This window comes from Aplysia californica, unplaced genomic scaffold, assembly GCF_000002075.1.
Source record: "Aplysia californica isolate F4 #8 unplaced genomic scaffold, AplCal3.0 scaffold00353, whole genome shotgun sequence".
Taxonomy (NCBI): Eukaryota; Metazoa; Mollusca; class Gastropoda; order Aplysiida; family Aplysiidae; genus Aplysia; species Aplysia californica.
In genome coordinates, this window is record NW_004797623.1 from 625,139 (window position 1) to 638,646 (window position 13,508).

Consider the following 13,508-nt stretch of genomic DNA (forward strand, 5'->3'; position numbering starts at 1 on the left):
AGAGTATTTAATGAATAAACGTATGTAGATCTAGAGTATAGATCTAGATTTTGTTGTGCACCCAGCCAAGAGGGTGCAGTTCGGTCTAGATTTAGATTCTAGATCTAGATCTAGATAGATCTAGATCTAGACATCTAGATTAGATCTAGATTCTAGATCTAGATACGTTTATTCATTAAATACTCTCTCTCTGGGCTAAAATAAATAAATTATAGTAACACTAGATCGACACACCGCCCGAGATGATCAGTAGCCTTGCATTGTAACCAAAGATAGTACAACCTACCGTAGGATGTAGTATCTTTGTTGTAACCAATGTAAACTACCGCTCGCTCAGCGAGCCAATCACAATCCAACATTTTTGGGGTCCACCTAGACACCATGACTACGTAGACCCCAATCGGGGAGTACGTAGACACTTCCATTTAAGTGATACAAAACAAAATGAAAATGAGTAAACATGAAGGATAGATACAAGATGACGCCTCGTTTAAAATATTGCCCAAAAAAATACAATCTCTTATTTCTTATAGTTATTACCCTTGTTGATTTCATTAACGCTCTGTTGAGCTTCTTTCAATAAAATCCAGCTCCTCAGTACAAAGTGAAATGTGGAACTTCCAGTATAAATTATTCAAACAACCCCTTCCAACTCCCCCCCCCCTCCTTGAAATTTTAAACATTGAAACGACACAGCCCAAGACGTCCACCTATCTCAGACAACTATTTTCTTCCTCAGTGATGGGTGGCTGTCTAGGACAATGTTGACTGCGTCGGTAAACACAACTCAACACAACTGTTGTATTGTTGGAGTGGAAGTGAGGATCAGATGGACAGACAAGGTCACCAACGAGAAAGTGTTAAGGAAAACAAGACAGATCCCAGTCAGAGATGTGGTAGGAAGAAGGCAGTGGCGATGGATTGGACGTGCTCTCAGGAAGATAGGCAGCTGCATAACAAAGAAAGTGATGGACTGGAATCACAGGGTAAGAGATCAAGGGGAAGACCGTGTTCAACCTGGAGAAGAATCACAGAAATTGATAAACAGAAAAGTGGGAAGACATGGAAAACCATCAAGCGGCTAGCCCAGGATAGAGAAAGGTGGAAAGTGTTTGTCCGTGGCCTATACCCTGGTGCAGGGTGAGAAAGGCAATGATGATGATGCGGAAGTCCATCAGGATCTTGACTTCTTAACATTCTCAAAATACTCACTTCAACCACCATATTCAGGGAAGGCACTACAGAACGGTCAAGAGGCCGGTTGGAACTCTGGAAGACTCGACATCTGTACTGCTTGGTACTCCCAATCTGCTCAGTATTCGCCGTGAAGAAATTTTCATAACCTTTCGGTAATGCTGTCGAGAAAAAAGGCAAAGTTTGAAGGATATGATGCCGACTACAGTTGTCTTTCTCACCGTCCCAACCTGCTAAACACAATCAACGTTTGATGATAAAGGTCTACTCCACCCCCACCCCACCCCAACCCCCCTTTCCTTAGGCTGGGTGTAACTCATCTATGAATAGAACTCTTCCAAAAGTGTACTGTTTTTTTTGTTTTGTTTTAGTAGAGGTTTTACGACGCTCGCAACTGCATAAGGTCATATGAGCACCAAGGGGTGGATGTCAACAGACAAGTCCTTACAGGGAATCAGACATACTCTGCTCACCTCTTTAGCTTCAACAGAAAAAGACTGCTTTAACTATCAAGGCAACTTGGAAATAATGGGTCACAAGAGTGTGACAAACATACAAAAGAAGTAGAGGAAAATGATGGTAGTAAGGATTAGGAAAGAAAAAGCAGCAGTTGCCTGTTGCAGTTCAGGCACAGTTATGAGCATGACATTGATGAATCAGTCCATTTACAATTACAATTCTATTGTGCACAAGAACTCGAGATGTTAATGTCCCCCCCCCCCCCCCCCCTTTAGGAAAGGTCTACAGACACTTCAGTCAGTGGCACCGCCGGGGAGGGGGGGGGGGGGGGTTCAATAGTGTAAAAAAATGTTGCTCAAGCCAGGCTGGGTCAGTAGAAACTGGGTATCAATCTTTACTAATGGTAACTGCTTATAAGTATTGATTGATTGATTGATTGATTGATTGATTGATTGATTGATTGATTGAGTAGGTGTTTTATGGAACTATAGATTCAGTTTTGGTCACTGCTTTAGTAGTAGTTCCAGAGACCAAACCATGGGATAATGATTTACAGAAGAAGTTACAAATCCCATAACAAACAGGTCAAACCCTTTGTGAACATACATATTTTCAACAAAAACCACACGGCAATTTCACAGGAACAATTTTCATTGCTACATTCTGACACCTGCGTATTTATATAAAAAAATAACTTACTTTCTCTGATAACGCAAACAATGGAAGAGTTGAGAGTGTCTCGATCCTGCATCACAATCTCCACCTGGGCATTGTTTGTCCGATTTGGCTGAGCTGTGAAAGTCAGTTCACCTCCCTGTTCACGCGAAACAAGAAGAAATCTCAACACGTTAGGAAAAGGCACAATGCATGCATTTTGCGAATGAGAATAAAAATTTTTCAGAGATGGCAATATGTAGATACATCTAAAAGACAGCATATTTTCTAAACACTCAGTACTGAACAACTATGTACATCGTCACACTTTAACTCGAATGCTCTCCAAACCAAACAACTTTCTCCTATTTTCAAAATGTATATAAATGTTCCATGAGAACAGGGTCCTTTAATATGGAATTATTTCCAAAATTATTTCTAAATGTCAGTAATAAAAGATTTAAGGACGTGGAAAATCTCGTACCACAGAATTCCCTGAGAAGATAGAAGCAAGGTATGTGGCACGGATACACAGCTTGCCAAGCGGAGCAGAGCTGGGGATGCACGAGTCATAGACAAACTCTGGGCCCAAGTCATCGCCATCGACAATTGTCACTTTCAGGGTTGTGGTGTTGGTGCGAGGGGCTCCTGTGGTGGGGTTGTCCTGGAGAAGAAAACAAATGAATATGTGAAGCAGTGTGGAGAAATCAGGCGCTCGTCAAGATAATGAAATTGAAGAAACTGGCATTTTTCTGCCAGTTTTGGCAATTTTTATCGAATTTTTCGTTTTTGGCTTAACACCACTGATGTCCAATTAAGAACAAATTGAAACCAGGCGACCTCAACTTCTTCAATCTCAAATATCTCGGCTTCTTTTCAAGATAAACAGGCATTTTTTCACCGATAGCAAGACAACTGAACAAGCTTTAAGATGATACCAGTAACACCACATGCCCAAAAAATGACCAGCGCCTGATTCCACCGCGTTTTTTTCTAAACTTTACAATCCATCCTCCCTCCAATCTCTCTCACTTTGTTTCACTCTCACTCTCACTCTCACTCTCACTCGCACGCACACACAAACACATACAAGCACATGCACGCGCACACACGCGCACGCACACACACACACACACACACACACGCACAAGCACACGCACACACACACACACGTGTGCACACGCACGCGCACACACACATACATACAGATAGTACACGCACGCACGTGCACACACACACACAAACACACACACAACAAACATACAGACTTAAACACACACACACACACACACACAAACACAACAAGCAAGTATGAAAAAATGAAGACTCACGCTGACAGTGACGATCATATTGTAGAAAGTCTTGGAAGCATCACCCCCGGCCAGTCTGTACATGCTCTCAAAGTCAAGGGCCCCAGCCACAGCGACCAGACCTTCTTGCGGAGAAGGCAAGGCAAACTTTGATGTCCCATCCGGAAACTGACGAGGAAAGTTGCATTTAAATTGCTTTCATCAGACACAGGAGAATGATATTAAATAGGCTTTCATTGAAAAATTGTGAGGTAAAATGATACTGAAATGGATTTCATTCAAAATTAGAGGCAGAATATCACTTTTTAACTTTTTACTTTTTTTATTCCATTCGAAAACAGAAAAGTTATAAGAATAAGGCTTTCATCCACAGCCTCAGAAGGAAAAAATGTTTTAAAAACAGTTCCCCCCCCCCCCCAGGGCAAGTGAAGTTTACCAATTATACAGTGTCTCCCTGGATCTATTAAAGCATAACTATTTTCCCTTTCCACCCTCATCTGGGCAAAAACGTTTCATAGGACATGAGCAAGTTTTCATAGCCTTTCTTCTACTCCAAATACATTTTCTCCGACTTTTATCTTTTCTAAAGCTAGGGCATCGACATGGATAGCTGGTGCCTCTATAAATAAACCATTTATGGTCAGCTAGGGCGTCGAACTTATGAAAGTAAACCTCTACCTCAACAAACAGCAAGTACCCATTGTAATAAGACCACCCACACAAGACAGTGGATCATTTCTTTTTTACAGCCAAAAACTTAAAGATATAGAGCAAAGTATCGAACAAAGGTTCAATACCAAAAAGGCAGAGAAAAGTTTGTCAAATTTTCAGCATTGGCAACAGCAACAGCAATTCATATTTTTTCTCTTTTTATTGTGTGTGTGGGTGGGGGGGGGTTGAAAGCAAAAAGTAGCCTTTTTATACTGCTCTTTCCTCTCAAGAAACACTATGGGCTCACCAGAGAGTTCAGATCATCTGACAAGCTGAAGGAAACCACTTTGTTGTTGGATTCATCCAGGTCAGTGGCCGTAATCAAACGGTAGATCGTTAAGCCCACAGGGGTCAGCTGCAAGAAAAATGGACAGAGAATATTAACCGTGGGATCAGTATTTTCTCTCTGCTTTTTGCATTATGAATTTGTAACAGACATGGGCAGCAAGTACCCATTGTAATAAGATCACCCACACAAGACAGTGGATCATTTCTTTTTCACAGCCAAAAGCTCAAAGATATAGATCAATGTATCAAACAAAGGTTCAATACCAAAACGGCAGAGAAACCACTCAAGACAGCATAAATGGATACACATAAGCACAAGCACACATGGACACACGTCATATGCACATGCACACACGGGTACACAAACACACAAAAAGATAGAAATGTTCTAAGTTTTTTTCTCTTTATATCATTTCCAGCCCCATCTATTAACTCTCTCCTTCTGCCATACGCTTTCTTCCCATGGTTATTTTTAAAATAGCTATAACCATAATCACAAATATCTCAACTTCTATTCAAGATAGATAGGCATTTCTTTCATCAAAAGCAAGACAAATGAAAAAGCTTCAAGTTGATACCAATAACTCCATTTGCCCAAAAATTGCCGAGCGCCAGATTCTGCAGCGGCGTGACAAATTTCTACCCAAAACTGAAACCACTCAAGTCAGCATAAATCTTAAGAGTACATTAACCCATTGATACCGGCATACGCATGGATGCGTAGGCTCCTTTCTTGACGGGAGACGCATTTCCTGCGCATGGCTTAGTTTTGTTCTGTCATGAGACGAGCACGCGACCGATGGACTTGGTATGCTCCATAATGGGTACCTCATCCATTTATAAATACTATCAATCAAAGTCAAGCTTGAAAATATGAACTATTATGGTGTGAAAAGTTTTTTTGTAGACTACTCTAAAAAATCAGAGTTTGTTAGCTCCTCTGAACAGCGTGTGGCTGCCTGTCAGGCATGGGATGATATTCTACATTCCATGGAAATAAAATGGCCATGTACGTAAAAATCAACTACATCAAGCTCTATTATTTGTTTGTTTTAGTAAGGTTTTACGGTGCTCACAACAGCATAAGGTCATATGAGCGCCAAGGGGTAGATGTCAACAGAGAAGCCCAAACGGGAAATCAGGCTTACTCTGCTCACCTCTCTAGCCTCAACATCACAAAGTCTGCTTCCACTATCAAGGCACCCCGGATATAGCAGTCCACAAGAGAGTGACAAACATACAAAAGAAGTAGAGGAAAAATGACAATAGTAAGGATGTGGAAAGAAAAACCAGCAGTTCCCCCCTAAGTTGTTCCGGCACAGTAAGAACATGACACTGATAAATCAGCCCATTTACAATTCTACAGCGCATAAGAACATGGTAATATCCCCCCTTTGGGAATGGCCTACAGACAACTTCAGTCAGTAGTGCTGCCCAAAAGCTCTGTCAGGGCTATGAGAAGAAGTAAGGCATCAAAAGCAGCTTCGGTACCTCATTGACTGTCACTGCATATGGAGCTTGAACAAACTGCGGTGTGTTGTCATTCACATCAATGATTCGAATCTTCAGAATCTTGAAGTATGCCTGGAAAGCAAAAGACAAAGAACTGAATATGGTGCTCACTTTCATCGCAGTTATTCCAGGATGTTTTGAGCTACAAACAAAAAAACAGGGAGGAAAAACCTAAGAAAAGAAAAATACATGCTGTTGACTTTTGTAAAACACATTTAACAATTCAACAATTCTTCATCACAGGTATAAAGATTCTAAATGTGGTAGTGTAAGATACTATACTTCTTAATTAACTTTTTCTTTAACAACTCTTAGTGCCATACCTCTATATTTCATCTAATAAACAAAAATGTTGGAGCAATAACCAGGTAGGAAATCTGATTGTGCTATTCCAGATGTTTTTCAATGCTACGACTTGAGCAACCATAACGATTTCTCATCTCAATGGCAATTCAAGTGAATGGGTTTTTCTTTCACACAGTAGCGAGCACCATGATTGTTGTTGTTAGCGATCCAGTAGCATCTGAGCGTTAACTCTTCTGCATGATGCCATTCGGTAATAGCTGCATGTCTGTTCTAATTGTTGTCTTGAGGGGTAGAGGCAATTAGATGTGTGGGGTAGCTTGGCAAGAAAACATCCCCTTAAATCAGTTAATTTTCTACTGAAGAACAGATGATGTTCTACTGTCTCTGAGGGGTAGTCACATAGTGGGCAGGCAGCAGACTGCTTTACTCCAATTCGGTTGAGATGTTGGTTGAGGGGTACATGTTGTGTTCTAAGTTGGAAGATTATGGATTGATCTCCCCTCCTCAACTCATTGGTTGGATCTTTGATCAGTGGTTTATTCATGTGGCCATACATCATCCTTCCTGTCGTACCTGTGAGCACTATGATCTACACCATTTATTTCTTATGAGTGAAAGGCAAAATGTTTGAATGGTTTCTTTTTTTATCCCATCAAGACACAATACACATTATATTATTTTTTTGTGGGAAATTATTTAAAATATACTTACAACGCCCGGACCTGACTCGCACTTCAGCTGGTACTGCAGGATGTTCAGATCATCATCTGTATTCACAGTGGCACCCTGTCAGAGAAAACAATTTGTCCATGACAGCTGGTCATCCATCTTTTGTTTGTTTGTGTGAGTAAAGAGAAGCACATCGACACTATAATGGTCATTTAGTGATGAGAAAAAGTAAGACAGGCAGATGGAAACAACAGAGGAGAATGCAAAGAAGTGGGACCTACCAGTGGCGCCCTCCAACCACCCACATATCGATCTTTGACAAAGAACAGATAAGGACGGAGGTGAAATAGAAAAGAAGGAGGAGGAGGAGAAGGAGAAGAAGAAGAAGAAGAAAACCATTCTAGAATGGCCCCAACCAATAGTCCTTTACTCATGTGTATGTATCAAAGGGGAAATTACGACTGAAGACACTATCGATCCAGTTAGGTTTCAAAAAAGAGAGTAGACTGAGCCAGTCATGGCAAGTTAGCTGGTGATAATAGTGAGGCATCATGGTGAAATCAAGTGCTCGTCAAAATGATGAAATTTTGTCTAATGGTATTTTTCTGACTGTTAGGCAATTTTTTTCCAATTTTGTTTTTGTTTTTTGGCTCAACACCCTTTACATCCGTTTAAAAACACATATCTGGTGAATTTTACTGAAAAACATTGATTAAAGACCAAAAAAATGTAAATTTTCATTTTCAAAGGTCTCTTAAGCTATGGAAGTTACCAAACTGTGGCGGCCATTTTCTGGTAAATTTTACCTCTAAAAACCAGGCGACCCAGACCTCCTTCTATCACAAATATCTCCACTCCTATTCAACATAGATGGATATTTTTTCCACAAAAAGAAAGGCAAATGAACAGACTTAAAGATGATACCAATAACCCCATATGTCAAAAAATTGACGAGCACCTGATTCCACGAGGTTGTGACACAATATTGAAGTTTGGTTTTAAGTTACATATCTTTCCCAACATTGTCAGGTCACCTATAAAGCTGTATACCCAAAATTACAATACCAAATGCATTTATAATAGGGCCAGTCAAGTGGGTGGAGTGCCATGACAATGTCCCAGACCACACCAGCTAAAGAATGAATGGCAATCCAGCATGAAATCACCTCAGCATATAGTTCGTTTTTTGTTTTAGTAAATGTTTTACAGCGCTCGCAACTGCATAAGGTCATATGAGCGCCAGAAGATTAGAGGAGTTACACGGGAGTAACAAACATAAAAAAGAAGAAGGGGAGATAAGGACGATAGATGTTTGATAGGAAAGAAGAAGCAGCTCATAGTTCGCCATCAGGTGAAAAACACCAAAAGCCACCAGAGGGAGTACCTGTTGACCACCAAGGAAGGAGATCACAGAAAAAAATACAAAGTGAACATGGTTCTGAGCAGATTTTCTTGAAATTGAAAAATACTTACATCTCGGTCCAGCTTTCCTGTCATTGTGACATAGTACCCAGGGGGGGTTTTGAAAGCATCGTATTCACCCCGAAAGTATTGGTCGAAAGGGTAACCCTGGTCAAGATCTTTAGGGTCAAACAGAACAGAATAGGCAAATGCTTGTCTGTTGTTTTGCAGCACTATTTTTGACGGTTGCGAAGATGGGCCTGAACCTGGGAGAAAGAATGAACGAGCGTTATATAAGCGGGTGCCTCCAGGTATCGAGGTTAGAAGAAAAGAAAATACTTTGTGTTATCAGGTTTACAATCACTAAAGACAGTGACAATAAAATACAGGCAACAGAAATGTGGTTTCTTAGGGGACTGCTAAGAGTATCGTGGAAGGAAAAGAAATCAAATGAGGTAGTGCTTGATGAAGCCCACGTGGGACGCTCAATGTTAAAAACAATCAGGAAACGACAAATTATGCAGTTTTTGGGACACCTGAATAGACATAAGGGTCTTGAACATCAAGCCCTCACTGACAAAATTGAGGGCGAGCGAGGCAGGGGTAGGCCCAGAACAACATACTTAGGGAACCTAAGCAAATGGGTAACAGGGAAAGATCAGGGAAACGTAGCTTTTCTGAGAGCATCCAAGCAAAGGAATGAATGGAAAACCATGATCGCCGATGTCTGTCGCAGATCTGACACTGGATGATGATGATGATGATGATATCAGGTTTACATGGAAAGTTTGACCACCCAAAACTATGAAATTCAGCCCACGCCTTTTCAATGAATAGTTTAGTTTAGTATGGGGTTTTACCCAAGACACAGTAAGAACTGCATTAGGTCATATGAGCGGGCGAAACAAGCTGGGTTTTTTTCTCAACAGTTTATTTCTTGAACTGATACTGGTAAATATTTCTATCTAAAATTGTTAAAACGTTAAAAATCGAGTGTAAATAGATTTTAGATTTAAATTTAAATTTAAAACAACTTTCTAAATGACATTTAAAAATGTTCAAAACTTTCCATAAAGGCCAATGGCCTTGATAAAATTCAAAATTCTGTTGGGACCAACGACGGAAAAAATGTCTTGCAATTTTTTGTATTTAAAGTATTTCCTAAGGCTCTCTCCAAAGTCTAGACATTCAGTTAAAATGTGTCTAATGGTAAAATCGGTGTCGAATCCGACACAGAACGGCTTCTCTTCTCCCGGAAGGAGGTATTTGTGTGTTAGGGCCGTGTATCCGATGCGTAATTGAGTAAAAATGACTTCGTCTCTTCTAGAGAGGCCCAAAGGATTCCGCGGTCCCAGTTTGGGTTAAATGTTGTGTAGTTTGTTATTAGTTTGTTTTTTCCAGTGGCTCTCCCACAGACAGGAGGTGTATTTTTTTACTTTATTTTTAAAGTCAGTCTGTGGGAGAGTGTTCGTGGTTGATCCCAGCAGAAGGGATAAGGATTTCTTCGCCAGGTCATCTACCTGCTCGTTTCCTCGGATGCCCACATGGCTAGGTATCCATGCGAACACGATATTTTTCCCTGTTTCAGTTAAGGTGTGTATTTTCTGTTGTAGCCTAACTATTTTTGGGCGTACGAGTGTGCAGTTTGTGAGTGAGGTGATGCAAGACAGAGATCAGAAAGGATAAGGAAAGATTTGTTAGGAGAATTTTCTACGGAGTCCAGTGCCATGTCAAAGGCAGTGGCCTCCGCAGAGAAAATGGAGGGGTATTTTTCTATAAGTTTTTTGTATTCTGCTTTAAATGTTTTGGTGTTTGTGCTTGCTTTGTGGTATGTGGTCAGCTGTAAATCTACTTTTGCCTTGGTGAGGTGCCACGGATGGAGGTCGGGGAAAAGAAATTGTTGGATGTCTTGTTTGGAAAAGTGTATGTTTTTGAGGGCCTCAAGGATTCTGATGCTGAAGGGTTTCATGAGTCATTCGTTGTTTTGGAATTTGTTCATGGTTTCTGGGTTTGTTTTAAAAATGCAGTTGTGTGCTGGGTCTCTGGTGTTGAGCTCTGTTTAATTGTGTATTGTCGAGAGAGTAGTGTGCGTCTGAGTGAGAGTGATGGTATGTTTACCTCGGCCTGGAGGCTCTCCACCGGAGAAGTGCGGAAAGCCCCAAGAGCGAGGCGGAGTCCATGGTTTTGCACTGGGTAAAGCATTTTTAGGATGTGTGGTTTAGACGATCCGTAGAACAAATGGAGAAGGTGTTTTGAGTCCCCGCCCCACTCTGGAAGCGATAGAATTTTCAAAGCTTTTAACGCTTTCTGGCACCTCACACAAAGGTCTTTGATGTGTGATATGAATGTGAGTTTTTTGTTGAATATAACGCCGAGGAAACGAGCCTGGTCCTGGACGGGAATCCTTTCCCTGTATAGTGTCAAATCCGGCTGCAGTACACGTTTGCCAGTTCGGCAGAAGTGTACAGCAACCGTATTTGATGGGGAAAACTTGATTGTGTTCTTAGGGGGGGGGGGGGGGGGTTCAATGAAAAAAAAAAGCCCTAGGAACACAATCAGTTTACTTGCTTCTACCATATCATTATTTCCAAATGGACCACAAATCCATGCACATCAAATAATAAAACATGGGAACAATGTAATTAGATTCCCTGAGTTCTTCCCGAAACTTTAAAAAGCAATTAATGTTTTGTGAAGTTGTGCATATTTAGATATCTACCATGACGTTCTAGGCAAATTTTGATTTCGTCAAGTTTACTCAAGAAATAGACTACCTTGGGAAACTGTCGTTTGAGTATCAATCTTTTTCTACTTGTAAGTGAGTGAGTAACCGTAAGTGTGCAGAATTTCTCAGATGGTAAGCAACCAACACTATCAGTTACCGGGACATCCACAATATATTATTGCCAACAACAGACATATCATAAGATCAAATGTAGTGTCATGTTATTATACCAACATCAGTTTTACTCAAGCAAGCTAGGAATAAAGAAGACACACACAATTTGTAAAGTATTGGGCAACATTTAAATTATAGCAAAAGACAAAAAGCAGAAAAAACTCAGTGCTTATGGGCAACGACTTGGACAATTCAACCGAGTTAAGATTAACATACCATCGTTTTCGTCGAAGGCGATATCCAGTGTGTCAGTGGAGCTGTAGCAAGCTGAGAAAAAAAAAAGAAATGATTGGTTTTAGCATGGTCATGATAATATTCCACTTCCCTATATAATGCAGAGGTTAGAAAAATGTGCTGTGCTTTTTCAGTACCACTGCATGTGCCGCTAAACAGATCGAACTAAAAAGCTACATAAAGTTATCATAACCATTCTTAACAAAAGAAAAACAGGAAGAAATGTGTACAGTGCAAACACCCGGCTTTGTCTCTGGGCTTGTGCCACTCACAAAGCTGCAAGTTGGAAGAAGAAATTGGTTAGAGAGCATAATATGATCTGAATAAATCAGTAAATTAAATCTTGTCATCAAAACTAACATAATAATGTGTATAAGGGCTTAGACTACCCATGTGTGAACCAAAAAATGAAGGACGTAAAAATGATCATCATTTTATACACATGCCTTTGCCTATATTTGTTCTTCACTCATACACATGCCTTTGCCTATATTTGTTCCTCACTCATACACATGCCTTTGCCTATATTTGTTCCTCACTCATACACAAGCCTTTCCCTATATTTGTTCTTCACTCATACACATGCCTTTGCCTATATTTGTTCCTCACTCATACACATGCCTTTGCCTATATTTGTTCCTCACTCATACACATGCCTTTGCCTATATTTGTTCCTCACTCATACACATGCCTTTGCCTATATTTGTTCCTCACTCATACACATGCCTTTGCCTATATTTGTTCTTCACGCGTGCTTATAGTTTTTCTTTTGTCTTGTTTGTCTTCCACACATATACAAGCTTTTACCAAGTCATCTGATCCCCTGTGCAATAAAATGTCCAGATTCTTCTCAGCTGTACAACAGTTCATTCAGAGTTCTTCCACCACAGCTGGACTTGCCCCATGACGCACCAGGCTCAGACAGCATACATTACACTCCCCAAAAACATGATGCAAGCTTTGTTTAAAACAAAAGGACAGCCATTTCCATACCTGTACAAGGCAGAATACTCAGATAGTACAGAGACAAAAATACGAGCATGCAGATGCTTTTGAGGACGAAATCACTTGGAAGTGTGTATGCCTCGATATCAATCATTGGCAAGCAGACAGTAACAAAACTAGTTTGCTGAGAGATTAAAACTAAAAGACGAGGGCATCCGATATGGCCCTGATTTTTTTTTTTTAAATGCTAGGAAAAAGGCAGGACAAGAATCTGAAAGTGAATCATTGTTCCATGCAATATCATGCAGCATGCGTAGACCCATGAGCACAGCAGACACCAAGCTTTTCTTAGCCGGCTCACGCGAACTTTCAGGCGGCTCCGTGTGGCATCCATACTCATCCGAGCCGTCGAAACACTGCGGCACTCCGTCGCATCGGCACCATAGAGGCACGCACGTGCCGTCGTGACAATAGAACTCTTGAGCGCTGCACTGTTGTCCGTGGGGATACACGTGTTCAGGCCTCTTCACGCTGGGCGAAGATTTACCAGGCGGCCACAAAGGGTCAGGGTTCGAGCCTGCACTCGGTAGATTACTGTCTAACTGCTGAAATGTACGAGTCCACTCTGGCAACCTTTCGCCTGCGACAGACAAGTTGAGTGGTCGACCAGCTGGTGGTCCCGCCCATTCGGGAAATTCTGTCCATTCAGGGGCGCGAAAAGAACGTGAAACACGTTCCATACGCCTGATGACCTCGGTATCTGGCTGACCAGACGTCCAGTTGAAGACACTGCTCCCCAATTCGAGGAACTGGTCACCTTTAGTATAACTTACCTTAGCTGAAAGCACAGAACGAGGCATTCATTGTTTTCTGACCATTTTAGTCACAAACGACAAATGTGATGATTTTCTTTTCAGTTGGGGAGG

General features: G+C 41.1%; 1 protein-coding gene across 1 annotated transcript in view; it reads right to left on the reverse strand.

The window, feature by feature from the left end:
- LOC101847743 overlaps positions 1-13,508 on the reverse strand; it is a gene marked incomplete in the record, with an annotated part of 240,046 nt that overhangs the window by 212,781 nt on the left and 13,757 nt on the right. Inside the window, 9 exon segments of the mRNA XM_035970982.1 lie at positions 1,213-1,355; positions 2,353-2,467; positions 2,792-2,971; positions 3,639-3,785; positions 4,576-4,683; positions 6,108-6,200; positions 7,146-7,220; positions 8,577-8,770; positions 11,620-11,670. Of these exon segments, the coding sequence (XP_035826875.1) occupies positions 1,213-1,355; positions 2,353-2,467; positions 2,792-2,971; positions 3,639-3,785; positions 4,576-4,683; positions 6,108-6,200; positions 7,146-7,220; positions 8,577-8,770; positions 11,620-11,670 (1,106 nt within the window).